The sequence below is a fragment of the Fistularia commersonii genome, chromosome 19, assembly GCF_037954325.1.
Source record: "Fistularia commersonii isolate RoL2024-O1a breed Wild chromosome 19, RoL_Fcom_v1.0, whole genome shotgun sequence".
Classification (NCBI taxonomy): Eukaryota; Metazoa; Chordata; class Actinopteri; order Syngnathiformes; family Fistulariidae; genus Fistularia; species Fistularia commersonii.
The window spans coordinates 445,001-472,500 of record NC_141302.1 but is presented as its reverse complement, the minus strand read 5'-3'; the positions used below and the strand labels follow the sequence as shown (position 1 = coordinate 472,500).

The window sequence follows — 27,500 nt, the reverse complement described above, 5'->3', positions numbered from 1 at the left end:
CTTTGAACCCGCGGGTCTCACCTGGGCACGCAGCTGGGGGAGGAGCGGTCCACCTCCCAGGTGGCGAACAGGTTCATGTGCACGGGCCGCGCGGGCGCGATGCCCACCGGCCGCGGCGGCTGCAGGTGCGGGGAGGGTGCGGGGGCGACCCCCGCACGGGGGGGGGCGCCACGCTCGCACATACCGGGGGGGGGCGGTATGCGGGAGAGGGGGGGGGTCCTTGTTGTTGTCGTCCTCTTCCTCCTCCGCGTGCACGGAGCGCGGATCAGCGGGGTGAACGCATGGCGGCGTGGAACGCAAGCGGACGTGCGTGGGGTTTCCGTCCGTGGGTCCGCGACGCGCGTCCCCGAGCGGGCGTGTGTCCTCCGTGTGCGTGTGTCCTCCGTGCGCGCTGCCTCCGTGTGCGTGTGCAGGAAGCGGAAGGAGCGACGGCGGCGGCGGCGCGCGGGAGCGACGCCTACTCGTGACGTCACGGAGGGCGGGGCGAGGAGGAGAGAGAGATGGCGCGCATGCGCAGTGGCGTGTGGGCGGTACTGCGGCGGGAGGCTCTCCGCCCCGCCCTCGCAGGGCTTCGGAGGGGTCTGTTTCCATGGCAACCGACGCGCCCCCTAGCGGTCGATCGGTGGAACTGCACGCCGAGGAGGAGGAGGAACATCTCGCGGACCTCCAGGCTTCAGGAACACCACCTGGAGAACCCACCGGTGAGGTTCTCCAGGACATGCTGAGGGTTCTTACTGATCTTCTGATGGTTCTCCAGGATGTCCTTGAGTTTTCACAGAACATTCTGGAGTTTCTTTAACACATCCTGAAGGTTCTCCAAGACGTTCTGGAGGTTCTTCAGGAAGGTCTGAAGTTTCCCTGGCGTTCTGAATGTTCTCCAGGATGTTCTGGTGGTTGTCCAGGACATTCTGGAGGTTCTCCAGGATGTCCTGAATGTTCTCCAGGATGTTCTGGAGGTTCTCTAAGATGTTCTGGTCATTGTCCAGGACATTCTGGAGGTTCCCCAGAATGTCCTGAATGTTCTCCACGATGTTCTGGAGGTTCCCAAAGACATACTGAATGTTCTCCAGGATGTTCTGGAGGTTCTCTAAGATGTTCTGATGGTTCTCCAGGATGCCCTTAGGTTTTTCTAGGACATTCTGGAGGATCTCTGAAACATCCTAAAGGTTCTCCTGGACCTTTCAGGGGTTCTCAGGAACATTATGAACATTCTCCCGGATCTTCTGAAGGTCCTACAAAGCATTCTGAAGGTGCTCCAAGACCTTTTGGAGGTTCTCCCAGTCCTCGATGGAGGTGGAGGCGGGGTTAGAGGTGCTGCGTCAGCTGTCAATCACCAGGCCGTGTCGCAATTCAAGAGGTTCTCTGGGAGGTTCTGAAGGTTCTCCAGGATGCCCTTGAGTTTGTAAAGAACATTCTGGAATTTCTATGAGACATCCTGAAAGTTCTCCAGGATTTTCTGGAGGCTCTTGAGGACACTCCGGAGTCTCTCCAGCATGTTCTGGAGCTTCCCCAGGGTGTTCTGAATGTTCTCCAGGATGTTCTGGAGGTTCTCTAAGATATTCTGATGGTTCTGGTTTAGGTTTTTCTAGGACATCCTGAAGGTTTTCCAGAACATCCTGAAGATTCTCCAGGATGTTCTGGAGGTTCTCCGAGTCCTCGGAGGGAGCGGAGGCGGGGCTAAAGGCGGGGCTAAAGGCGGGGCTAAAGGCGGTGCGTCAGCTGTCAATCACGCGGACGTGTCTGCGTCGCTGGGATCACCATCTCCGTGTGAAAGCGAGGAGGAGGTGGTGGACAAGCCTCCGCAGGTCCACCGTCAGGACGAGCGTGGAGCTCTGGTCCAGAACTGCACCCTGATCTGTGATCTGAGCGGTCCGGTGAGGATTCCCGCTGTGGGTCTGGAGCTCCTCAGGGATTTGACCCCCTGCAGGCGGAGCAGGAACCACAGCGGGGGTTCTTCTGCCTGGAGGAGGAACCTGAAGCTTCTCTGACCACCAGGAGGTTCCTTCGGTGGACGGAAAGCTCAGGTCCTCCTGGAGGAGAAAGGAGTAGAGAAGGAGAAGGAGGTGGAGTGGAGGAGTCTGTCCTCCTCAGCTCTTTATTTACAAAAGGTTTCCAGTGGACTCAAATAAAAAAGGAGCAGGAGGTCCAGAAGGTCCTGGACGTTCTCCTGGACGTTCTCCCGCACGCCGCCGCTCTAGAACTTGAACTCTTTGTACTTCTTGGCGCCGCCTCGCGTGTCCTGGGGCTGGGCCTTCCTCTTCTTCTGCTGCAGGACCAGGAGGAGACCAGGTCAGTTCCAGAAGAGGACCGGCTCAAAGCGACGGCCTCCTGAAGAGGAAGCGGGCGGGTACCTTCTGCTTGGCGGCGTGCTCGGCCACCATGTCACTGAAGTCCTCCTTCTCCACCTGGGCCTGCTGCTCCCTCACGTGCTCCTCATACTTCTGGGTCATGGCCATGGGGTCCAGCTCCAGCTCCTCGGGGGCCAGGGCCACCTCCACCCCCTGGGACTCCTGGCCGCCGCCCGTCTTACGACCCACCATGGCCTGCAAACACCCGCGGGATTAGACGCTACGCCGCAGATTACACAATCTGGATCATCTGGACAGGAGAGGTTCTGGATTATCTTGCAGAGACCAGTTACGCTCTGGATTATCTGGATAGACGCCTTACACGGGCGGGGTAGTCTCAGGATCATCTGGACAATGGTGGATTACACTCTGGTTAATCCAGAGATTGTCCTGGTTATGATGAGATTATGCAACACTACAATCTGGATAGTCGTGACAGACATAGGATCATCTCTGGGTTATCTGGATATGATGGATTACATTCTGGATCATATGGAGATATTCTGGATCAAACAAAGACAGGATAGCCTCGGGATTAAGTGGACAGTGTTAGATGACACTCTGGATTATCTGGACGACATATTCCCTAGATGATCAGGACAGATGATCAGGAGAACATAGACAAGAGACAGAGTAGTCTCTGGATTATAATCTGGATTTTTTGCAAATCACCTGGACAGAGACAGAGTAGTCTCTGGATTATCTGGATAGATAGATTATAATCTGGATTTTTTGCAAATCACCTGGACAGAGACAGAGTAGTCTCTGGATTATCTGGAGAATGCTGGATTACACTTTGATTAAACTAAAATCTACTCTGGATGAGGCGGACGCAGACAGGACTCCATCTGGATCGTCCAATCATCATCATCTGAGACGTGTGAGTGGAGATGATGCTGATTGGACAGGGGGCGGAGCCTCGGACAGGAAGCCGGATTAGCGCGGAGGAGGTCTCACCCCGGACATGTCGTAGATGTGCGTGGACGCCATCATGGCGGCGCCGACGGGCCCCGTGCGCCTCTCGGGGAGGACGGTGAACAGCTGCGGCGTCTCGTTCCTGCAGGAGGAGGAGGGGGCGGGGTCAGAGGTCAGAGGTCAGAGGTCAGGGGTCAGGGGTCGCGGGGGGTCGGGGACACGCTCACCCGTCCATGGCCTCCTCGATCTTCTTCTTCCTCAGCTCGATCAGCTCGGGGGTCTCCATGCCGGCGGGGACGGACGAGAACCCTCCGGGGGTGATCAGCCCGCTGGAACACACCGCCGGCAGTTAGCCGCTGCCAACACCAATGCTAACGGCTAACGGCTAACGGCTAAGCCCCGCCCACCTGTTGGCCGGAGTGAAGAATCCGGTCTCGTCCGGTTTCTCCTCGTCGCTCTCCTCCTCCTCCTCCTCCTCCTCCTCCGAAGACTCCTCGTCCGACGGCTCCAGCTCCCCCCACGGGGTGTGGTCCACCTCCTCCTCCTCCGCTTTGGCCTGCACGCACACGCACACACACACACACACACACACACACACACACACAGGGCTTGGTTTCTAGCGGCAGCTAGCCGTTGCCACGGCGACAGTGAGCGGCGTCCTACCTGGAAGTCGGCGGCGTTGGTCCCGAAGACGTCGCCGTAGAGCGGTTTGCCCATCTCGTCCACCGGAGGCTTCCCCCAGCCGCCGGCGTGGTACCCGAAGGTGCAGTTCTGAGGAGGAGAAGGTTAGAGGAGGAAGGCGCCGGCGTGGAGGACCTTCTCGAGGAGACCCACCTCCGGGATGGGCGAGTTGAGTCCGGGGATCTTCAGGTTGGGGTAGGAGGGCGGGGGTCCGTACCGCTGCATGGCGATCAGCCAGGGGGGCGGGACCTTGTGGGCGTTCTGCAGGAGGACGACACAGAGGTGGACCTTCTGCCGCCGAGGGACAGTGGAGAACCTGGAGGAGAACGTGGAGGACTCACGGGTCCGACGGGCATCCCCAGGGCGATGCGAAGCTCGTCCGAGAGGTCGCCTGGCTTCTTCTCCTTCAGACGGGTCTCAAACTCCTTACCCTGAGGGAACCAAGTACAGGTTCTACTGGCCGTGGACCTCCAGGGCTTCTACTGGCCCTGGACCTCCAGGGCTTCTACTGGCCGGTGAGCAACGTCCCCGGCAGCAGCTGCCCTCCGACATTAGCATCATTAGCCTGTTCTGGTTAGCTCTTTGCATGTAGCGGCTGGCGTCAAACTACAGGGTGGAGACCAGCTCCAGGAGGTCCCGGTGGCTTCTGGTCCAGAGGCCGGCGGTGTGCAGGAGAAGGTGCAGGTGCTCACCTCGTAGTAGAGGTCTCCATGGATGGTCAGCTTGGGTTTGATCTGCCACTTGAAGAAGGCGTCGTGGAGCTTCTGGTAGTCGATGTCGATCTTTCCCATCTTGGGCCGCACCTTCTCCCTCATTTTGGTCTTCATGGTCTTGGCGTCCTCCTGCGAGGAACCACAGGGTTAGGGCGCCGGTCGTGGACCTCCTGCGGGGGGGCGCGGTCAACCGTGGCCCACCTTCTCCTGCAGGGCCTCCCTCATCTCCTGGATCCCCGTCCTCTTGATGAACTCCGGCAGCTCGAAGGGGGGCTTCTCGATGCCCCTCTTGCCCTGGAGGTACTTCCTCTTGAAGCACCAGTGGCGAGGGACGGGCACCGTGTTCCTGGTGGCCTTCAGGTGGACCAGCAGCTTGGGCTCCTGGGCCGTCACGTCGTGCATCTCCACCACGTCTGGACGGGCCACCAGCTGAGGGCGTCAGAAGGAAGGGTCAAGCCGGAGCCTCGGAGGAGCCGCCCGGGAACATCTCACCTGCTTGAGCTCGGCCACCGTCAGGCGGTTCATCCTGCGCAGCTTCTTCTTGGACATCTTGGGGGCGTCGTGCCGGACCTCCTGCGGGCGGAGTCAGAAGGTCAGGCCCGGCGGCGGCGGCCCGGCGGCGCCCGTCCGAGGAGAAGACCTACCTCGTCGCTGTCGTCGCTGTCCTTCTTCTCCTCCTCGAAGCCCTTCTTGCGCAGCACGGCCGTCTCCAGCCTCTCCGCCTTCTCCGGCTCCTTCTCCTTCTCCTTCTTCATGTCGTCCGTCAGCTGGCGGGCGGCGGCGGGGGGGCAGGGGGCGGGGCTTAGTCTGACCAATCACCTCCTGCACCAACATCCGGGGGCGGCGCTCACCTTGAAGGCCTCGAAGATCCTCTTGAAGAAGATGTAGTTGGGGTCGTAGATCTCCGGCTCCTCCGTCACATACTCGATCTCCACCTCTGGTTCCTTGTCCTTCTCCTTCTCCTTGTCCTTCTCTTTCTCCTTGTCCTTGTCCTTCTCGCTGCCCTCCTTCTTCTTCTGCTGCTGCTGCTGCTCCTTCTTCTCCAGCGCCCGCCTCTTCTTGCTCTTCTTCTTGCGGTTCCTGCGCCGGCGGTTTTTCTGGAGCGAGCAGAAGAAGAATGAGAACAGGCTGGTGTTCTGGACCTGCTCCCAGGAGGTTCTGGTCCCAGGACCTGCATCAGGGAGGACCCACCTCCTTCTTGGAGGCCTGGCTGTCATCGTCCTCGGTCTCAGACATGCCGGGAGCAGCGTTCACGTCCATCTCGCCGCCATCGTCGTCGTCTTCTTCTGAGGACAGGAGAAGGAAACTCTGTGAGGAGGAAGATCTGGACCCGGGGAGGAAGATCTGGACCCGGGGAGGAAGATCTGGACCCGGGGAGGAAGATCTGGACCCGGGGAGGAGGGTCTCCGCTCACCTGCCGGCTCTGTCAGCTGCTCCTGCCGGATCTCCTTCAGCTGGAGGATCTTCTCCAGGGCCTGGGGGATCTTGGGCCCGCTGATGCTGACCTCCTCGCTCTGCCAGACCTGGACCACGAGCAGAACCCACAGCTGTCAATCAAGGCTGTGACTGGACCACACAGGAGAGCATGGCGAGTCCATCTGAGCCCGGGGACACCATGTTCTACCACACCTTCTCCATCTGTGTGTGTGTGTGTGTGTGTGTGTGTGTGCCCACCTCCCTGCTGTCCTCCCCTGGAGGTGGGGGGACCCGTTGCTTCTGGCTGGGCATCATGGAGACCCCAGGAGGTAGCGGGCCGCGGGGGTCCAAGGCCACTGAGGGACAAACACACGGCGGGCGCCATTATTGAGACCGAACCACTCTGTTCTTCTCACGGGGCGGCCGACGGCGCTCGTACTGCGGACGGCGCTGACGGGGGCCATGGCTCTGGGACCCGGGACCTGCTGCATCTTCACCATCTCCTGCTGACGCTCCTGCTCCAGCAGCACCGCAGCCTGAGGAGCACAGCTGGGGTCAGGAGGACCAGGAGCTGGAGAACATCTGCCACCACACAAACCTCACCCTCTTCTGCTGCTCCAGGAGGTCCTGTTCATCCATGACACGGGCGTCGCCCTGGCAACGGAGACATGCGTCACCAGAGTTGGGGGCGCACACACACACACACACACACACACACACACACACACACACGGCCTCACCTGCTTGGCCCTCTCCTCCTGCTGGAGGACGATGGCGGCCCTCTGCTGGGCCATCTTCAGCTGGTCCTCCTGGGTCAGGCCCGGGGGGGGCAGGCCGGGGGGCTCCAGGCCCATGTGCATGCCCGGGGGAGGGGGCCCCCCCGGCATCATGCTCATGGCCTGCAGCATGCCCATCCCCGGGGGCATGGGGGGCATCGGCATGGGGGGCATCCCTGGTACCTGCACACACACACACACACACACAGTAAGTCCAGCTACAGCGTGCTGTTAGCATGTAGCCCCAGCTGACAACAGAGCTCCTCCACGACCATGAGGCATCTGATGGTGCGGGGACGCTGTCGCCATGGAAACAAGAGGAGGCTCGATCAGATGCAGAAGAGCTCCGGTGGCTGGTCAACAGGCCACACACACACACACACACACCTGAGAAATACCAGCTGACACACATCTTGCAAGGGTTCAAGGAGTTAAGATCCAAGCTCCAGGGATCACTCTCTCCTCAAGGCAACGTCACTCCTTCTTCTAGGTAACATCACTCCAGCTCTGAAGACAAGCCTGAGGCTGCAGACTCCACACCGGAGCCTTTTGAGAAGAAACCTAATGTGGATGTGTTCCACGGGGGACCCAGTGACCTCTGACCCCTCAGAGAAGCTCCTTCTGGGATGCTTCTTTTCCAGGACTTTGCTGTTGTTTCTGTGCATCAGCGGAGCGGCTAAGAGTGTGTGTGTGTGTGTGTGTGTGTCAAACCCAGGATCGTTTCCATGGAGACATGGACCTCTCACCTGCATCATGTAGCTCTTCAGCCTCTCGATCAGCTCATCTCTCGGCCCTGAGGTTGCAGAGCAGAGCGGGTTAGAAGCTTGTGAGCCAGCGGCTAGCACACAGAGGCTAACTAGCAAACACACCGGTCAATAGAAGGGCCGCCGGTCCACCGCTAAACCTCTTCGAACTATCGTTACCATTGTCAAGATGATTTTAAAACCCTTTCCGGCAAAAGTGTCGGTTAGAAGGTTATTACTCTCATTTCAGGTGATTACACATTACTAGCGGAGGGGGGGGGGCGCTCTAGCTAGCTAGCTAGCTAGCTAGCATTAGGATGTAGCACCGCTAGCACACCCGGCGATCTCTGCTTTTATCCCCGGACTCGACTCACCCATGGTCGGCGCGCCGAACTCGGCCAGCTTGGCCTGGAGCTCCGGGTTGCTCCATGTGTTCAAAGACGCGATGGCGCCCCCGAAGTCGGACGGGTGGGAGTCGGTTCCCGGCGGTCCGTCAGAAGCCATGTTGAGCTCTGTCGACGGAACAACGGCGGTGGCTGGAGCGGAAGTTACCTCAGCAGCTACATCCGGTCGGAGGCAATGCATGGCGGGAAGCCCCGCGGTACTGATGCATGCTGGGAAATGAAGTCCAACAGGAAGAAACCCTGTTTCCTTCTTTTTAATCTCCATTTAACTTATGAAGTACGAACAAACAAGACATATAAACCAACAAACATGGCTACATTCAGTCGAACAGCAATGATATTAACAGGCATGAGGAAACATAAGGCCACTTATTTTGTCTTCAATCAATGAACAGTAAGAGGAAACAAGCATGTGAGAAACGTATTATTTTAGAAATAAAAAAAATGTCAAGGGGAATATAATGTGTATTAAGTTCAATGGATCTAAGGGAAGGTCATTCATAAAACGGTATATTTTTTGGTTTGGGGGATTTTTCCACAAATTTTAAAGATTTTAGTGTAGCCAGTCCTGAATGTTGGGGTTTCTGTTGATGCTTGTTTTCTGTGTGATTTTGGGGTTGCTGGGAGTTTTGTGTGTGTTTTACGATCAGCCAGATGACACAGCTTTTCTTTGAAAAATTAACATCGAGTGCAAGAACTTCTGTTTTTACTGAACCTGGAACTGGGCCGCAGCAGTCAGTTGTATTGCAAGCTAGTGTGGCGTGGCTGTGGCCAAAAACAGCTATTACTTATTAAAAAGAAGTTTTACCGTCAACCAGGTGTTTCCCTGACCAAAACACTACGGTATAAAATTCAAAATTGTTTTTAAAGAGGGTACAATTTGGGGAACATTTTTGCATTCTGTTTTTGTTTATCTAGAACTTGGCCAGGCCTGAAATAACATTGACACATAGTTCCTCTCTTTCGTTGCTTAAATGTAAACCAAATGTTACGTCATCTCTTGAGAAAGAAACTGGTGATGATGGAAAGTTGTCTTGAATCTTCTTGATATGAAAGTCAGAGATAAGCAGAAGACTCAGTTGAATAAGTAGTTTGGAGTACAAGAGCAGAAAGAATGATGATGTTTGATCCAGGATTTCAACCAGTTCACCTTCAATGTCCCATTCAGGCAGTCCAACTCGATCACTTTCAGCCCTCCTTCACTTGTTTCTTTCACCATATGTGATTTTTTTAGATGGTGTGGTCTGTTCCTCCAGATAAAGTTATTTGGTTAATAGATTTTATGAGTTGATTTGGAGCAGCATTGGAATACACTGGGTATATACATCTGGATAAACATTCCATTTTAGTCAAATATATCCAGCCTAATATTGATAAATCTCTTCGGAGCCATATATTCAATTTAGCTTTACTTTGATTCAGTTTAGATTCAATGTTCCTGGATTGATTTAACTTTTGGTCCTTGGAAAGGAAAATACCCAAGTATTTTATTCATGATTTCATAAGAACACTGCAGATTTCTTTCAATGAAGCGCAAAAGGCTCACATTTCTTGAAGTTTAATCCTGAAGCTTTGGAGAAGATTTTCATTCCTTCAGTGTTTTTGGGACTTGATGTTCATTTTTCAACAAAATAGCTGTGTCATCTGCCAGCTGGCTGATAATAATTTCTGTACCCAACACATCTAACTTTTGGATATCATTGCAATTTTTAATATAGATGGCATTTCGTAAGCTAATATAAATAGATCGGGTGAAATCGGACGATTCCCAAATCAATATGAAAGCTTGGAGTGGTACCGCTCGGTAGGGTGACACAGCTATTCATATTCTCAGAGTCCGAGGATCACGTTTCTAAATTGTAATCCAAATCAGAGGCTTTAAAAAAGTCCAAGAAGAATGTGAGGCCATTCTCCTCTTTGAGGTATCTGTATTCAGTGTTAATATAGAAGTACAGAGAAGGTCGGAGGGAGCTGCATTGTGTTTTTGTAGACCTAGAAAAAGCATATGACAGGGTGCCAAGAGAGGAGCTCTGGTATTGTATGAGGAAGTCTGGAGTGGCAGCGAAGTATGTTAGACTGGTGCAGGACATGTATGCTCGCTGTGAGACACTGGTACGGTGTGCTGTAGGGGTAACAGAGAAGTTCAAGGTGGAGGTGGGACTCCATCAGGGATCAGCTCTGAGCCCCTTCTTGTTCGCAATGGTGATGGACAGGCTGACAGATGAGGTTAGACAGGAATCCCCATGGACCATGATGTTTGCAGATGACATTGTGATCTGTAGTGAGAGCAGAGAACAGGTGGAGGAACATCTAGAGAGGTGGAGGTATGCTCTGGAAAGGAGAGGAATGAAAGTTAGTGGCAGCAAGACAGAATATATGTGTGTGAATGAGAGGAACTCGGGTGGAACGGTGAGGCTACAGGGAGTGGAGATCAAGAAGCTGGAGGATTTCAGGCACTTGGGGTCAACAGTCCAGAGCGTAGGAGAGTGTGGAAAAGAGGTGAAGAGACGGGTCCAAGCAGGTTGGAATGGATGGAGAAAAGTGTCAGGGGTACAAAGAGGTAGAAGAACATCAGCCAGAATAAAAGGAAAGGTGAAGGAGACACTGGTGAGATGATCTACCAACACTGACAATGACCAAAAGACAGCAGGCAGAACTAGAGGTTGCAGAGATGAAGATGTTGAGGTTCTCTTTGGGAGTGACCAGGATGGAGAGGATCAGGAATGAGTCCATCAGAGGAACGGCACATGTTAGATGTTTTGGAGAGAAGGTCAGAGAAGCCAGACTGAGATGGTTGGGTCATGGACAGAGGAGGGAGAGTGAAGATATTGGAGGTCTAGAGGAGGACCAAAGAGAAGGTTTATGGACGTAGTGAGAGAGGATATGAAGGTAGTTGGTGTGAGAGAGGAGGATCCAGAGAATAGGGTGAGATGGAGAAGGTGGAGTAGCTGTGGAGACCCTGAAGGGAGAGGGGTCCAAAGAACCAAAGGCCGAAGAAGAAGAAGAAGAAGAAGAAGAAGAAGAAGAAGAAGAAGAAGAAGAAGAAGAAGAAGAAGAAGAAGCAGGGGTCCAGCTTCTGCAAACCCTCCTTCACCTGAGAAGGAATGGAAGAGGGAGGAGCTTTAGGGGCGGGGCCTCAGCTGTCAGTCATACACCCAGAACATGGAGAACCAGGCAGGAGAATGTGGAGAACATGAAGAACATGGAGAACATGGAGAACATGGAAACATGAAGAGAAGCAGGCAGGAGAACACAAAGAACATGAAGAAAATGACGAACATGAAGAACATGGAGAACATGGAGAACATGAAGAACATGAAGAACATGGAGAGATGCAGGCAGGAGAACATGGAGAACATGAAGAACATGGAGAGAAGCAGGCAGGAGAACATGGAGAACATGAAGAACATGAAGAAAATGACGAACATGAAGAACATGAGGAACATGAAGAACATGGAGAGATGCAGGCAGGAGAACATGGAGAACATGAAGAACATGGAGAGCATGGAGAACATGAAGAACATGGAGAGAAGCTGGCAGGAGAACATGGAGGAGATCCGGGTTCTGCCCCCCCTCACTGTTTCCGGATCCACCTCCTCGCGTGTGGAGAACATCCGGGTTCTCAGCTGCAATCACATCACATCTAACCAGGCATCACCGGCTTCTCCTCCTTCTTCTCCTCCTTCTTCTCCTCCTTCTTCTCCTCCTTCTTCTTGTCCTCCTTCTTCCTCTTCTTCTCACCCGCGCTCTGCGCATGCGCGGGGACACCCCCGACCCCACCCCCTGGTTCAGGACCAGGACTGGGCGGCCCGCAGTCCGCCGAACCCCTGCAGGATCTCAGCCACGGCGTCCAGACCCGCTCCCGCCGCTGCAAGGTAACACACACACACACACACACACACACACACACACACACACACACACACACCGTCACATGTGTGCTTCCTCTCCTTTTTTCTCCTCCGTGAAAAAAAGCAGAACTCGAGTTTGTCCGCGTTCGGTAACGCATCACATCCGGTAACGAGTAATCCTCCGGTAACGAGCCGCGATACCGAGTCGGTCGCTTGTTTTTTCCGTCCCGCTTTGGTTCTACAGAAGAAAGTTGAGCAACGATCAGAACCACACCTTCCTCACACACACACACACACACACACACACACACACACACGGAGTTTCAGCCGTACTTGTGTAAATCCCCGCGTACTTCCTGCAGCGCTTCTCCGCCTGCAGCCGCTTCAGATGATCGATTACTGATTATTGATGATTAGACGTGTGTGTGTGTGTGTGTGTGTGTGTGTGTGTGTGTGTGTGTGTGTGTGTGTGTGTGTGTGTGTGTGTTTGGAGTTTTGCGATCGGGAATCTTCTGCTCGGATGGAGAACACACACCTTATCTGTAATTCTATCAAGACAAGGAGGCCGCCGTCATCAGTGGCCACTACACTCCGATTACACTCTTATTACACCCTTATTACACCCTTATTACACCCTTATTACACTCTTATTACACTCCTATCACTTGCATTACGCCTTTATCAACTTTATTACACTCTTATAACACCCTTATTACACTCCTATTACTCATTATGCCCTTATCACACTCTTATTACATTATTAATTCACTCTTATCACTGTTATTACGCCCTTATTAACCTTATTACACTCTTATTACACTCTTATCACTCTTACTACACTGTTATTAACCTTATTACACTCTTATTACACGTTTATTAACCTTATTACACCCTTATTACACCCTTATCCCTCTTATTCCACTTGCACTTATTCACTGTTCATACCCTCTTAGTACCTCTGCTGAGAAGGTTTCCACCCTGGAGAAGGTCTGGTTCCAGCAGCCAATCATCTCCAGCCAGACCTTCATCGCCATGAATTACATGTTAATTACATAATTACTGATATTGTCCTACCCGACGGGAGGGGTTTCCACGGCAACGGCAGACCCCCTTTTCTGGTTAGCTTGGCCATGTAGCGGTTAGAAGTACCGAGTACTGGGAGAGAATACTGCAGTGCTAGTACTTCTACTACCTCAGCAAACTGATCCAGCTGGCTGCTCTCCAGCCACTGCAGCATAGAGGACACACACACACACACACACACACACACACACACACACACTGTCTTGTTGGTCCATGGTGTCCAATGATGACGGTCCTGCCTCTGCTGGTTGCGAGTCTTGCTGAGTCTGGAGTCCAGTCCCTGATCCGGCCTGCCTTCCACAGGGGGGGCAGGTGGATCCACAGGCGGGTTGGAGATCTGGTTCCACGTGTCCTCGTGCGCTTCTTCGTCCGTCCGTCGGTTCGATCGTCCTCAGGTCTGTGTCGGCGGCGCCCAGATGTGATTGGCCTAGAGAACTCTGGGCATCTTTGGGATCCCCATGACATGTATGACGCAAAGACTCAGCGTCCCTCGGGTTTCTGGCAGGGGAACGGCAAAGACTGTCCCGATCTGTAGGGTCTCCAAGGCGGGCGTGGTCCAGCTTCTTCTTCCGGACCTCCGGGGACGACGGCGGGGCGTTTTTTCACCTGGAGCTCGATTCCAATTGGTCGACGGTCCGTCCGGCACGCCGTGCCTCTCGTTGCACCGGTGAGCCGGACGTCCTTTATATCGGAACGTCTCACGATGATGTCGTCCAACAAGTGTTTGGATCGTGGCTGCGTCCAGGATGTTTTCTGTACATTGTTGAGCTGGAAAACAGTGTTTTTGATGGTCAAGTGGTGTTTAGCGCAGAGGCTCAACCCGACCGATAGCATGACTCCCGGTGACTCCCTTCCACACCCTGCTGTCCTTCCTCACTCTGGCATTGAAATCACCCAACAAGACCTCGTCCTCCTCGGGTTTTGCCGTCCTATCCGTGACGTTCCGAGTGGACAAGTTTTAGGCCACCTTTTCTCTGCCCTTCCCCAATCGAGGTAAGGGTTGGGGCTTCTAAGTAGGGCTGCTTGGACGCCGCCGCTGGTGCAAAGGGTTCTGACCAGGAGCTTCCATTTGGACCCGCTCCCGTCACCACAATTCTACCATTTCCGGTGGCTGGTCTCACCGAGGCAGAGGTGGATACCTGGGCAGGGAGATTTAAAGTGCGGCTGTGGGTGCGAGCGGCACTTCTTCACCGCAGGAGGGCTTATCTGGTGGCAAGGAAGGCCCAAGACAACCGGTAGTCTAGCGGTTGCAGGGGGCTGCCGGAGCTCCAATTTTAGGAGTATCGCTTATCGTGTGCCTCCAGCACGATGCCTTTCTGTTGGGGCGAGAGCTCCAGTTGGCCTTCTGCCCTCCCACGCTAGACCACAAGGCAGCGGGGCAGAAGTTGATAAGTACCAGGGTGCAGCCCCTCGGGTAGCCTGCGCACTGTATCTCTGGAGCCCACCGCTACTGCCATGGGGCCCACTAGTACCTTTTTACCGGAGGCGTTGAGAGCAATGAACGCACCTCCAGCCCTGGACCAGGGGTGAGAACCTGGAGGGGGCGGAGCTTGAAGTGACTGACAGGTGCAGGTCGCTGCTGGGTGCTAATCGCTAGCGTGGCGCCGAGCAGGCGGTGCCTCGATGACGAGCTGTCAGATGTCCTGAGAACCCTGTTCCTGGAGGTTCTCGGGTGGAACCGGGTGTTCACACAGGACCATCAGCAGGCCTCAGCACGTTTCTGCTGTTTATATAGTGTGTGTGTGTGTGTGTGTGTGTGTGTGTGTGTGGGTGTGTGTGTGTGTGTGTGTGTGTGTGTGTGGGTGTGTGTGTGAGCAGCACAAAGGAACAAGCGTTGAGCTCCAGTTGATAGCCCCTCCCTCTCCAGCTCTGACCAACGGCTGGTGAGGAGATCCCATCCCTCCTGGAGCTCACACACACACACACACACACACACACACACACACACACACACACACACACACACACACACACACACACACGCACCCACACACACACACACTCACACACTCACACACTCACACACTCACGCTCACACACACACACACAACAGCTGAAAGGCAGTTGTTACTGGGCTTCTGTGTGTGTGTTTGTTTGCGCTTTTGTGCTTGTATGCAGAGGGTGTGGCTCTGTGTGTGTGTGTGTGTGTGTGTGTGTGTGTGTGTGTGTGTGTGTGTGTGTGAGACACGCCTGTTGTGACTAAGAGCTGAGCTATGTGCAGTCGGGGTCGGCCTCCACGTGAGAACACACACCGAGCTGGAGAGTGTGTGTGAGCTGTGGGCGGAGACGGGATCCAGGCTGCTTCCCTGACAGGGTACTACTGCTGTAGTACTACTGTAGTACTACTGGACTACTGCTGTACTACTACAGTAGTACTACTGTAGTACTACTGTACTACTACTGTAGTACTACTGTACTACTGCTGTACTACTACTGTAGTACTACTGTAGTACTAATGTACAACTACAGTAGTACTACTGTAGTACTAATGTACAACTACTGTAGTACTAATTTATTACTACTGTAGCACTACTGTAGTACTACTGTACTACTGCTGTAGTACTACTGTAGTACTACTACTGCTGTACTACCACTGTAGTACTACTGTAGTACTACTACTGCTGTACTATTGATGTACTACTACTGTACTACTACTACTGTAGTACTACTGTACTACTACTGATGTACTACTACTGTGCCACTACTCTACTATTACTGTACTACTGAGGTTCTACTGCTGTACTACTACCACTGTAGTACTACTGTACTACTGTACTACTATTGATGTACTACTACCGATGTACTACTACTGTGCTACTACTGTACTACTACTGCTGTACTACTGCTGTACTACCCGTGTACTTACTACATACTTTCTGTGTACTTGCTGCATACTTACTTCATACTCTCTGTGTACTTACAGCATACTCTCTGTGTACTCTCTGTGTACTTACAGCATACTCTCTGTGTACTCTCTGTGTGCTTACTGCATACCCTGTGTGTACTTACTCCATACTATCTGTGTACTTATAGCATACTCTCTGTGTACTTACAGCACACTATCTGTGTACTCTCTGTGTACTTACAGCATACTCTCTGTGTACTCTCTGTGTACTTACAGCACCCCCTGTGTGTGTCCTCAGGCCAGGTGAAAGTCTTGAAGGCATCTCCATGGGCTCTGAGCAGTGAAGCTCCTCTTCACCGTGTCCACGCCGCGGCGCCATGGAGGAGCCCATGTACGCCACGGGCGCGGCGGCGGCGCTGCGCAGCCGGCGGGACCGAGACGAAGGCCTGGGTCAGAACCAGCGGGCGGTGAAGCACCTAGGCCAGGACTTCCAGACCCTGAAGAACCGCTGCCTCCAGAGCGGCTCGCTCTTCCAGGACGGCCTCTTCTCCGCCGGGCCCTCCGCCCTGGGATTCAACGAGCTCGGACCCAGGAGCTCCAAGACCGCCGGCGTGCGCTGGATGAGGCCCACGGTGAGGAGCTTCCACTGGTGGACCACCACCTCTGGAGATCTGGACCTCTGGAGATCTGGACTGGGAGCTGGACCAAGGAGGTCCGGATGGCTCTGGAACAGCTAAAGCTAATTCCAGAAGCTAAACCGCTAAATCTAGAATGCTAACAGTGGGCTCCCAGTGGTCCTCACACACACACACACACACACACACACACACATTCCCTTACATTATAAATACCCCCGGTTCCCTCAGAACACGACACTCACGAGAACCAGGTGTGCGTGACTGAGTTGCGTGATAACTGTATGCTCTCACGTGTGTGTGTGTGTGTGCGTGTGTGTGTGTGTGTGTGTGTGTGTGTGTGTGTGTGTGTGTGTGCGCTCTCATGCTTCTTCTGGCAAATGATCCAATATGTTCATGTTCTATAATTCAGTGCGTTCTGTCAAACAAATCTGTGCTCCGTGGATCTGTGTGTGTGTGTGTGTGTGTGTGTGTGTGTGTGTGTGTGTGTCACAGAAATAGAATTACAGTGCTTCTATTAATAGTTGTGTGTGTGTGTGTTTGTCACGCCAGGCAGAAGGTTCAAAGAACGTTCCTCAGCGGGGGGGCAGGGGAACCCGAGAGAACGGTCATGTGACCTCGCCCCGCTGGTTGCCATGGTTACCAGCAACCCCCGGTTTCGGTTCTGGTTCTTGGTTCTGTGAAACAGGAAGCCGGAGCCACAGGCTCGGCCAATCACGGCGCACCGTGGGCCGGGGGGCGGGGCTTCACCGGGTCAAGCGACCGTGGAAGGAGAACATGGCAGGAACACAGCGAGGAACCCTGTGGTCCAAAGCAGAACCTCGCAGTTCTCCGACGCCGTGCGCCATCATGGCCGACAGGGGCGTCACATGGTCGCCATGGCAACACGCCATCGTTTATCAGGCGCAGCTGTCAGACTATTGACTCCCAGGAAGCATGTGGACATCTCTGCACATCCAAACACTAACGTACTCGTGCGTGTGTGTGTGTGTGTGTGTGTGTGTGTGTGTGTGTGTGTGTGTGTGTGTGTGTGTGTGTGTGTGTGTGTGTGTGTGTGTGTGTGTGTGTGACAGGAGTTATGCAAGCGCCCCGAATTCATCGTGGACGGAGCGACTCGCACAGACATCTGCCAGGGCTCTCTGGGTGAGATGTTCCACCGTTTCTCCAGGAAGACACACACACACACACACACACACACACACACACACACACCGGAAGCTGTGCAGTCACAACCAGTATTTTATCATTGAACAGGAAACCCAGCCTGCCACGATGTGTCTAATTAAAGAATAACTGTTTGTGTTGATCATTTTGTCTGTCGGTCTGTGTCTTTGTGTGTGTGTGTGTGTGTGTGTGTGTGTGTGTGTGTTTGTGTGTGTGTGTGTGTGTGTGTGTGTGTGTGTGTGTGTGTGTGTTCAGGAGACTGCTGGCTGCTGGCAGCCATCGCCTCGCTGACCTTAAACGAGGACCTCCTTCACCGTGTGGTTCCTCATGGTCAGAGCTTCCAGCAGGGATACGCAGGCATCTTCCACTTCCAGGTGAGGGGACCACATTCTGCATGTGTGTGTGAGCGTGTGTGTGTGTGTGTGTGTGTGTGTGTGTGTTCAAAGAACACACACACAGTGATGTCACCCGGACGCTTGGACCTGAAACACCAGTTCTCCTGTAACAGAAACACAACCTTGTCTACTAACACACAGCTGAACTTCGCTTTGTTTACACACACACACACACACACACACACACACACACACACACACACACACACACACACACACGCTTCTGATAAGCTGATAAGCATTTCTGAAGCTTTGCCGCCACAAGGCCTTACTTATCACTAGCAGCCAATCAGAAGTCAGCAGAGGCGGAGTCATTCTGCTGGACAGGAAGTGACACACAAACACACGTTAGCATCGGGAACACTTTCAAAATAAAAGTAGCACACGATCACTGTTTGTGTGTGTGTGTGTGGACAGTGTGTGTGTGTGGACAGTGTGTGTGGACAGTTTGTGTGTGTGTGTCTATATGGTGTTTGTGTGTGTTAAGTGAGAAACATTGTGTCAGATAGATGAGTGTAGATCACCTGATGATGTCAACACTTCCTGTTTCCGGTTGTGGCCCCGCCCCTTCCTGCCGTGACCCCGCCCCTTCCACCCTCCAGTTCTGGCAGTTCGGCGAGTGGGTGGACGTGGTGATCGACGACCGCCTGCCGGTGAAGGACGGGAAGCTTCTGTTCGTGCACTCGGCCGAGGGCACGGAGTTCTGGAGCGCCCTGATGGAGAAGGCCTACGCCAAGTAAGAACCTGGAGGTCCATCATCCGGTGGTCGCCCGGTCCACGTTCTCCAGACTGAAGCGGTTCTCCCGCAGGCTGAACGGCTGCTACGAGGCTCTGTCGGGCGGCAGCACGTCGGAGGGCTTCGAGGACTTCACCGGCGGCGTGACGGAGATGTTCGAGCTGAGGAAACCTCCGCCGGACCTCTTCGGCATCATCGGCCGGGCCATCGAGAGAGGCTCCCTGCTGGGCTGCTCCATCGACGTCAGTACCCGCGTTCTGCTCGGGTTCCTCGGGTTCCTCGGGTCTCTTCTGACGAAGTGAAAAGGTTCTGCTAGTTCTCTGCAGACCCGAACAAGCTCGCAGTGGTAGATTCTCCCGAGAGCGGCTTCCGGGACCTTCGTAGAACCTGAGCTTCCAGGCCTCTTCCCTGGATCTCCATGACGCCCCCTCCTGTCTCCTCAGATCGCCAGCTCCAGAGACATGGAGGCCGTCACCTTCAAGAAGCTGGTGAAGGGTCACGCCTACTCCATCACCGGCTCCCAGGAGGTGAGCGGAACCGGGGGTCCACAAGTTCTCGGCCTCAGGAGGTCATGAAGGTCACGTGACACTCTGCTCAGGTGGTGTACCGAGGGAACCAGACCAAGCTGGTGCGGATCAGGAACCCCTGGGGGGAGGTGGAGTGGACCGGAGCCTGGAGCGACAAGTAAGAGGCTCCTCCTGCAGAGATACCTTCTCCGGTTCCTCACCAGAGGCTCTGAAGAGACAGCGTCAGGCTGTTTCCATCTGGTGAAGGTAGCTCCCCTCCAGAACCCTGAGGAGCAGGGGGTACGGCCGCCGGTCACGGCCTCGCGCCGAACCGCCAAAAAATGTAAACAGGCGTGACGGCGTTGAAACGGGCCAGACGTCTCCTCTGGAGGACACCAGAACCCCCGGGAGATCCTGCACTGATTATCTTCTCTGTGTGGAACCCACAGCTCCAGGGAGTGGGACAGCGTGGACCGCTCCGTCCGGGCCCAGCTGCAGAACCGCAGCGAGGACGGCGAATTCTGGTGAGCGGGCGTTAGCATCGCAGGCTAACAGACTCGTTCCGGTCCATGACGGTTGTCCCCGTCTCTCTCCAGGATGTCCTTCAGCGACTTCCTGCGCGAGTTCACCCGTCTGGAGATCTGCAACCTGACGGCCGACGCCCTGCAGAACAGCCAGCTGAAGAAGTGGAACTCTTCGCTGTACCCGGGCGAGTGGAGGAGGGGCAGCACCGCCGGGGGGTGCAGGAACTTCCCAGGTATGGGGGCGGGGGGAAGAGCTAGTGACGTAGCATCACGCTAGCGCCGTCCCACGATTGCGTCTTCATGAGCGTTCTCCGCGGGGTTCCCGTTCTCCAGCCACCTTCTGGCTGAACCCGCAGTTCAAGATCGTCCTGCAGCACCCCGACGCTCCCGGCAAACCGGATTGCAGCTTCCTGGTGGCCCTCATGCAGAAGGACCGCAGGAAGAAGCGGCGGGAGGGCAAAGACATGGAGACCATCGGCTTCGCCTTGTACGAGGTCAGCAGAACCTGATCTGGAGGAGCAGCTGTGTGTGTGTGTGTGTGTGTGTGTGTGTGTGTGTGTGTGTGTGTGTGTGTGTGTGTGTGTGTGTGTGTGTGTGTGTTGGGGGGGTCATCACTGCCCCCTGCTGGCAGGAAGGGCAGGGTACTACAAGGTGACTAGATGAGTCAGGAGGTCAGAGTGCAACGTCTCCAAGCACTGGAGGAGTACTGCTAGACTGACCAGAATATGAGTACTGACTAAAATACTTAGCAAAGTACAAGCACTGAGCAGAGTACTGAGGAGTTTATGAGTACTGAGCTGAGTACTAGCCAAAATCCTGAGCGGAGTCTTGGGCAGAGTACTGTACTGACTAGAATACTGAGCAGCATACAAGTACTGAGGAGAGTACTGACTAGCATACCGAGCAGGGTACTGACTAGAATCCTGAGTAGAATACTGAGCAGCATACAAGTACTGAGCAGTGTTCTGAGGAGATCATGAGTACTATAACTAGAACCCTGGGCAGAGTACCTAGAGAGACAGTACTCTGGAAATGGAGTGCAGTTTTCGGCACAGAGCAGACAAGATACGTAGAAGCATTCATGTCATGGTGAACTTCTTCATTTCTGGATTCTTCTTCACTCACGCTGATTCTACCCCCTTCTTCTGCCCCCCCTCCAGGTTCCCGGACAGGTACGAGGTCCATCCTTTGTTTTCTCCTAATCCAGATGAAGTCCTGAGTGACAGGAGATTGCGACCAATCAGAGCCCTGGACGGGTCGGGGTCGGACGGCGGCCCTCCGAGCCCCAGGAGGTCCTCTGAGGAGTTGTCCTCCGACGGACCTCCTCGGAGGATGCTCCTCTGAGGGGAGATGAACCGAGAACACCAGAAGACGTAGCTTGGAAGAACCAATTCCGACCGTCGTTCTTCGGACTTTCTCCTGATGTTCTCCTGATGTTTCTGGTGTCAGATGAAGGGGATGTCCGGGGTTCACCTGAAGAGGGAATTCTTCCTGACCCACGCCTCCAGCGCTCGCTCCGAGACCTTCATCAACCTGAGGGAGGTGAGCTCGCGGCTCCGCCTCCCGGCGGGGGAGTACATCATCGTTCCGTCCACCTTCGAGCCGCACCACGAGGCCGACTTCGTCCTCAGGGTTTTCTCCGAGAAGCCTACGGACTCCGAGTGAGTCTCCTCACGCCTGAACTTCTCCAGAGCCGGCGTAGCCTTTCCCCTGACGACCACCCGTGTCTCCTCTCTGCAGGGAGCTGGACGACGACGTGGAGGCCGACCTTCCGGCCGAGGTGAGAAGGTCACGTGACCCAAGAAGATACCTGGTGACGGGACAGGGGATGAAGGTGTGTGGTGTTGGTTTCAGACCCAGGTGGAAGAGAGCCAGATCGACTCGGGCTTCAAGAGTCTCTTCCGGCAGCTGGCGGGTCCTGTAAGTAGCTCCGCTAGCTAACAGGCTACATCCTATTAGCACGCTCCTTGACGTTCTCTCATGGCTCCTCTGGCTTCTGCCTCCAGGACATGGAGATCAGCGTGACGGAGCTTCAGACCATCTTGAACAGGATCATCGGCAAACGTTGGTAGCGCTCGTATCGCCCGTTCCTCGGGGGAGGGGGGGGGCAGGCGCTGTGAGATTGGCCCGAGCAGGATGACATCAGACCCCGATGACTCCGCCCCCAAACTGATGTTCTTGCACCTTAAGGCTCTGTTGTTGTTAAAGTAACTACATCCCACAATAGACAGGAAGTAACTATGGCAACATGTCTTCAGACTGTCCGGAAGTGGTGGTTCCTGAGGCTCACCCCTGTAGGACTCTACCTGAGACCCTCCACAATGATCGGCGGCTAATGCTGCTAGCTGTTAACATCAAGTGGTTCCTGAAGGTTCAGACCAACCTGACAAACTCCTGCCATTCTGCCCGCAGACAAGGACCTGAAGACGGACGGCTTCACCAAGGAGTCCTGTCGCAGCATGGTCAACCTGATGGACGTATCCTTCTGAGACTCTGCGAGCACAAACCCCCCGCGGATTAGCCTTTAGCCGTTAGCTCAGTCTACCAGAGGGGTTTCCCTTAGCGCCTCCCTCCCAGACGGACGGCAGCGGGAAGCTGGGCCTGACAGAGTTCCACGTTCTCTGGGAGAAGATTAAACGTTACCTGGTGAGTCCGGGCGCCACTCGTCACACCTTTTCTTTTGGCGGGTGGTTTCTGAAGCGGACTCGCTTCCCGTCTCTTCTTGCTCCTCCTCCGCCCGGCAGACCATCTTCAGGGACTTCGACCTGGACAAGTCTGGAACCATGAGCTCCTACGAGATGAGGATGGCCCTGGAATCTGCAGGTGACGTTCCCTTGTGGACCCTAACCCTAACCCTAACCCCTACGTCCTGCAGAGTTAGCGTGGCCGAGTCTCACCCCTCCCTCTCTTGCTCCGCGGTCCAATAGGGTTCAAGCTGCCGAACCAGCTGTTCCAGCTCATCATCCTTCGCTACACGGAGGCCGACATGGCCGTCGACTTCGACAACTTCGTCACCTGTCTGGTCCGGCTGGAGACCATGTGGAGTGAGTTAGCCTGACATCACCGCAACGCTGATGCTAACGCCAGTTGCTCGCTTTGACCTATGAATGCTAGTGGTTACCGGCTACCTCAGCCTTTTCATGGGGATATCCGCTAGCCCAGACCTATAAACACTCACATGTTAGCATTTGCATGGTAACACAAAGAGCAGAGTAGATGCTCGGAATCATCGCTCGCATCAACGCGTTCTCGTCAATACGAGCTAATAAGTCCTCCAGGCTGATGTTGATAGTAGCTGCGAGCTCACCTAAGAACACTGCTGGACGTCATCTACGCCAGCATCTGCATGGTAAAATAGCACTCGCATAGCTAAAGCTAACCGGTGTCGCCGGTACCAATAACTGAAAGTTTGTAAATCTAAACTTAATTAGCATCTTCCTAGTAAGCTAACGATTCCCCCTGTTGATGCTTACGCTAGCTGCTAGCCCAGGCCGATGGATTTAAGCTACGTCGGCTTCAAGATGTTAGACTCCACATTTCCGTTAACTCTCACGTGAAGACGGGACGTGTTCTTCTTCTCCCGCAGAGACTTTTAAGACCATGGACACGGACAAGGACGGCGTGATCTCCATGAACTTCTTCCAGGTGGCTACCTGTGGACGTCCACGCCGCCGGCCTGCAGGTTTGAATCGGACGGCTGCCTTCCTGCCGCTCACCCCCTTTCCTCTTCTGCTCCACAGTGGCTCTCGCTCACCATGTTCGCCTGAGGACCAGCCTGAGGACCGGCCTGAGGAACACCAAGTGCCTTTTCCTTCTCCACCTTCACCTCCTCCTCGACCCCCTGGGGAGCTAAATGCTAGAAGCTTCTGGCGGCTCCTGAGTTGGGAACCAGGAAGCCAGAGACCCCGGAGACGTGAAACAATCATTTCACCGATCAATATCGCGTTAGCATAAACGGGGGCGATAAACCCTCTGGCGGATTGATGATGTCACTAATTGATTGATAAATTCCAATGAGAAATTATTTTCATACTCTTTAAACGCAGCTTAAATGCTATCAGGCGGCCGTTTTCCATCCGTGAATCCATTACTTGGACAGTTCATGTGTAATTACAGATGAATTACCCGCCGCCATCGTTAGCCGCCCCACGCCGCCGTCTTCTCAAAGCGCCAACTGCCATTTTTTTCTTTTTATTCTGTTCAGTTTGAAAACAGCGGTCGTTTTTTTGGAGCTAATAAATGCTACTTCACACCATCGGCTAGCATCGGTGAAGGAATGAATGAATGAACGGATGAACGAGTGAAGGTCCCCTTTCCAGGGGTGACTTGTCAAAGGACCTAAACACCAACCCATCAGTACTCGGTACTGCAGCTAAAGTACTGCAGTACTCCTCCTGACCACTAGGCGGCGGCCCCGGTCTGCAGACCAGAGGCCACAAAGGGTGAGACGTGTCTCCACGTGGAGCTCAGATGTCCTGAAGCAGCAGCAGGAGGTCTGCAAGGTTCATGTTGTCACTTGTGTTGTGGAGCAGTTAGCTGTCAGGGGCTAACTGCTAGCAGTGCAGGCTAACATTAGCTAAATCTAGTCTTTGATAATCTGATTCTACAATCCCAGATGAATCCATTGGGATTTTTGAACCCCAGAAAATACAGACCTGGGATTTACAAAATAGAAATGGGTGGCATTAAATTAACGCGCTCCCTGAGATTATAAACCCCGCAGATTATAAAACTGATTATAAAACTATAAATATGAAGATTATAAACCGACAGATTATGACTTTGGGAGGTTATTAACTTGGGAGAGTCAAACCCTGACAGAGTAGACACCTGGAGATTTTAATCCTGACAGATTACAGACCTACGAGGTCATAAAATTGACAATTATAATCCTGGCGGATAAAACCCATCATTATAAAAAGTATAAATCCTTCTGGGAGAAAATAACTTGAGTATTACGACCCCTGAACCTGGACGGCTGTGTGTAATCTCAGATTAGGAAGGGATTATTTCATTTCCACTCCTTTATTCTGGAAGTTTCCTTCCTCTGAATGCGAGCGCGTCTTTGCAATCAATCACCCGTTAAAACAGGAAGTCAAGGTTTTCGCCTCGGCTCCACTTCCTGTCCGGCTGTCAATCACCTGGTGTCTGATCAGGAACGAATCACGCCGCCAGTGACCCCAGAGCGCTGTGACATCACTCACTCCACGGGGGCGGAGCCTAACTCAGCGGAGAGGCGGGGCTTAGTCTGGACGCATCCCTGTCAATCAAAGGGGCCTCAGAAAGAGACATCTGACCAATCATCTGCAAGGAGTAGCTGACAGGGTGGACCACACACACACACACACACACACACACACACACGGTGAAGGTACTTAATCGCAGAGAAACAAGATGAGATCTGGTTCTTCGTCAGCTGAAGAGGCAGGAAGTGACTGGTCGCCATGGAAACGAAACACTTAACTAAACCCCAAGTGAGATGGATGGACGGATGGATGGATGGATGGATGGATGGAGGGATGGATGGATGGATGGATGGATGGATGGATGGATGGATGGAGGGATGGATGGACGGATGGATGGATGGACGGATGGATGGAGGGAGGGATGGATGGATGGAGGGAGGGATGGAGGGATGGATGGATGGAGGGAGGGATGGTCCAGACCTTCAGCAGGAGACAAAATCATTAAGATTTTATCTGGATCTTTTCGAGGCTCCTGAAGCTGAGGGGGCGTGGCCTTTGGAAGGGGGCGTGTCCTGGGTTGGAGGGGCGGAGCCTATGGGACGGGGGCGTGGCCTATTGGGATGGGTGTACAGCTGAGGTTGGAGGGGCGGAGCCTACGGGACGGGGGCGTGGCCTATTGGGAAGGGTGTGTGGATGGGGTTGGAGGGGCGGAGCCTAGGGGATGGGGGCGTGGCCTATTGGGACAGGTGTGCAGCCGAGGTAGGAGTGGTGGAGCCTATGGGAATGGGGGCGTGGCCTATTGGGAAAGGTGTGTGGCTGAGGTAGGAGGGGCGGAGCCTATGATACGGGGGCGTGGCCTGTCAGAATGGGCCATGACAGGTCGTGGCCTAGAAAGGGGGCGAGGTCCGGAGGCCGTCGGGTCGATAGCGGGTCTTGGCTCCTGCTCAGGCGCCATGGTCGCCCCCGAGCTCCAGGCCGCTCACCAGCGCCGCCAGCAGCACCTGCAGCTGCTCCGCTCGCCGCCGCCCCGCCTGCAGAACCTCCTGGTGGCTCGCCTTCTCCTGGCTGTCGTAGTCCATCACCGCCCGGTTGGTGATCAGGGACATGGCCAGGACCTTCATGCCGCAGTGCCGGGCCACCAGCGCCTCGTGCACCGTGCTCATCCCTGGAGGGGGGGGGGGGGGCAGAGGCCACCGTGAGAAGGGGTCGGGGGTCAGGGGTCGGGGGTCAGGGGTCGGGGGTCGGAGCGGCGGCGTCTCACCCACCCACGGCGTCGGCCCCCAACCGGCGCAGCATCTGGCACTCGGCCACGGTCTCGAAGGACGGCCCCCCCTGGGCGCAGTAGACCCCCTCCCTCAGGAAGTCCAGGCCCAGCTGACGCCCCACTTCCAGCACCAGACGCCGCAGACGCCGGTCGTAGGCGTCCGACATGCAGGGGAACCGAGGCCCGAACCTGGGAGGGGCACCGGAAGGGGGTCAGGAGGACCAGGGCTCCACCTTCTCCACACACACACACACACACACACACACACCTGGGGTCGTTGGGTCCTGACAGCGGATTGGTCCCGGCTAGTCCCGGCAGGTTGATGTGGTCCTTCATCACCATGACGTCGCCCACCTGGAACTCCTGGTTCAGGCCGCCGGCGGCGTTAGTGAGAATGATGGTCTTCACCCCCAGCAGGTGCAGGACCCGGATGGGCAGCGTCACCTGCAGGGGTTATAAAGTGTAAGGATACACCCCTATTCCACTGGAGCGTTCAAATCATTTTCAAGCCACATCCAGTGGAATCCACTCCAAAGACAAGATGTTCATGTTCAAACTGGTAAACTTCTGCAAATAGTCACTCATTTTGAATTCGACGCCTGCAACACTTCCCCAAAGCACTGGAGCAGGAGCAACCACAGACAGGGGAGGTCCAAGAGAACTCAGAAGACACCACGTGAGTTGGGTCACGGGGTACATGAGGAGCATCCCTGGAGGTCCCGTCATCCACGAGCAAGGAGGTGGCAAGGGTCACCTCTTTGGGAACAACGGCATGAGCAAATAGTCCAGCTGTTTAAGAACTGGAACAGGCATGTTGTGATGGTCACGGACAGACCGCCCAAGTCGCCGCCTCGGTGGCCACGAGTCGGTCACGCTTGTTGGGTCAGTCTAACGTGCAGGACTCCACAGCGGGGCAATGCCAACACACTTTGCCGCTCGGATTATACTTACGACAAGGAAGTGAAGCGAGCACACTGGACAGATGATGTGGAAAGGCTTAAATTCTTTATTGTGCACAAACTCTACCTTGTTGCCAAGGAGTCCCTCCGGTGGCAAAAGGGTGCCGAAGGGAAGAACAAGGAACATTTATTGGGTTCCCGCCACAATTGGTCCGCTTTAGCTTGGCAGTGACGTGGGGACGACTGAGGCGGCCTCTGGTTTCTCTGCAACCCGGACACATGGTCAGTGAAGGACCTGCTGTCATTGGGTGTTTGGTACGTATCTTCCAGGTGGCCCAACCGGTGTCCGGGTAGCAGCTGCGTCACTCATCACCCGGGGTGATGAACGCCCTGCCGAGGCTGTGGAATGGAGTCAC

The 27,500-nt window shown here is 54.5% G+C and overlaps 4 protein-coding genes across 7 annotated transcripts in view; 1 reads left to right on the top strand and 3 right to left on the bottom strand.

Annotated features, from left to right (window-relative positions):
• Window positions 1-403, bottom strand: part of pacs1b (phosphofurin acidic cluster sorting protein 1b) — a 21,564-nt gene extending 21,161 nt beyond the window's left edge. The window contains exon 1 of the mRNA XM_086165291.1: window positions 22-403. Coding sequence (XP_086021417.1) covers window positions 22-182 — 161 coding nt within the window. The 5' untranslated portion in view covers window positions 183-403. The remainder of the gene's footprint in view (window positions 1-21) is intronic.
• A 1,661-nt stretch (window positions 404-2,064) lies between these two features.
• On the bottom strand, window positions 2,065-8,225 carry sf3b2 (splicing factor 3b, subunit 2). Of its 2 annotated transcripts, none has more exons than XM_086165290.1 (21): window positions 7,967-8,225; window positions 7,596-7,642; window positions 6,814-7,032; window positions 6,677-6,727; window positions 6,513-6,609; window positions 6,332-6,429; window positions 6,072-6,180; window positions 5,849-5,940; window positions 5,509-5,754; window positions 5,302-5,424; window positions 5,150-5,230; window positions 4,859-5,086; window positions 4,637-4,786; window positions 4,286-4,375; window positions 4,098-4,205; window positions 3,927-4,034; window positions 3,671-3,819; window positions 3,491-3,592; window positions 3,306-3,405; window positions 2,352-2,543; window positions 2,065-2,266 (listed from the first exon to the last, which is right to left on the bottom strand). In XM_086165290.1, exons 1-21 carry the CDS (start codon window positions 8,175-8,177, stop codon window positions 2,195-2,197), a joined length of 2,673 nt encoding a protein of 890 aa, XP_086021416.1. In that variant the 5' UTR covers window positions 8,178-8,225; the 3' UTR covers window positions 2,065-2,194. The 2 variants fall into 2 exon arrangements, with proteins under 2 accessions (XP_086021416.1, XP_086021415.1); XM_086165289.1 differs by having other exon boundaries at window positions 5,849-5,943; window positions 7,967-8,222.
• A 3,521-nt stretch (window positions 8,226-11,746) lies between these two features.
• On the top strand, window positions 11,747-23,990 carry capn1 (calpain 1). Of its 2 annotated transcripts, none has more exons than XM_086165293.1 (22): window positions 11,747-11,871; window positions 16,074-16,407; window positions 17,484-17,553; window positions 17,830-17,948; window positions 18,572-18,705; window positions 18,779-18,947; window positions 19,149-19,232; window positions 19,304-19,389; window positions 19,661-19,735; window positions 19,808-19,968; window positions 20,069-20,229; window positions 20,896-20,907; window positions 21,185-21,396; window positions 21,476-21,515; window positions 21,590-21,655; window positions 21,742-21,799; window positions 22,148-22,212; window positions 22,313-22,381; window positions 22,480-22,558; window positions 22,663-22,779; window positions 23,322-23,380; window positions 23,476-23,990. In XM_086165293.1, exons 2-22 carry the CDS (start codon window positions 16,153-16,155, stop codon window positions 23,500-23,502), a joined length of 2,118 nt encoding a protein of 705 aa, XP_086021419.1. In that variant the 5' UTR covers window positions 11,747-11,871; window positions 16,074-16,152; the 3' UTR covers window positions 23,503-23,990. The 2 variants fall into 2 exon arrangements, with proteins under 2 accessions (XP_086021419.1, XP_086021420.1); XM_086165294.1 differs by having other exon boundaries at window positions 11,772-11,871; window positions 16,052-16,407.
• Window positions 23,991-24,871: 881 nt separating this feature from the next.
• pnp5a (purine nucleoside phosphorylase 5a) overlaps window positions 24,872-27,500 on the bottom strand; it is a 5,747-nt gene continuing 3,118 nt past the window's right edge. Inside the window, exons 4-7 of one of the 2 annotated variants that reach the window (XM_086165312.1) lie at window positions 26,454-26,629; window positions 26,187-26,374; window positions 25,905-26,086; window positions 24,872-25,052 (exon numbers count right to left, since the gene is read on the bottom strand). In XM_086165312.1, coding sequence (XP_086021438.1) covers window positions 25,014-25,052; window positions 25,905-26,086; window positions 26,187-26,374; window positions 26,454-26,629 — 585 coding nt within the window. In that variant the 3' untranslated portion in view covers window positions 24,872-25,013. Of the gene's footprint in view, window positions 25,053-25,679; window positions 26,087-26,186; window positions 26,375-26,453; window positions 26,630-27,500 lie in introns of those variants that run through there. The other variant, XM_086165311.1, reaches the window with a different exon arrangement.

Bases quoted from the DNA above. Each gene is read 5' to 3' on its own strand.
- sf3b2 (XM_086165289.1), bottom strand. From the start codon at position 8,177: ATGCATTGCCTCCGACCGGATGTAGCTGCTGAGGTAACTTCCGCTCCA. The intron at 5,231-5,301 runs GTAGGTCTTCTC...CTCCGCCCGCAG, and splicing joins ACAGCGACGACAGCGACGAG to GAGGTCCGGCACGACGCCCC. The intron at 5,087-5,149 runs GTGAGATGTTCC...TGACGCCCTCAG, and splicing joins CGGTGGCCGAGCTCAAGCAG to CTGGTGGCCCGTCCAGACGT.
- capn1 (XM_086165293.1), top strand. From the start codon at position 16,153: ATGGAGGAGCCCATGTACGCCACGGGCGCGGCGGCGGCGCTGCGCAGC. The intron at 17,949-18,571 runs GTGAGGGGACCA...TCCACCCTCCAG, and splicing joins CAGGCATCTTCCACTTCCAG to TTCTGGCAGTTCGGCGAGTG. The intron at 19,233-19,303 runs GTGAGCGGAACC...CACTCTGCTCAG, and splicing joins CCATCACCGGCTCCCAGGAG to GTGGTGTACCGAGGGAACCA.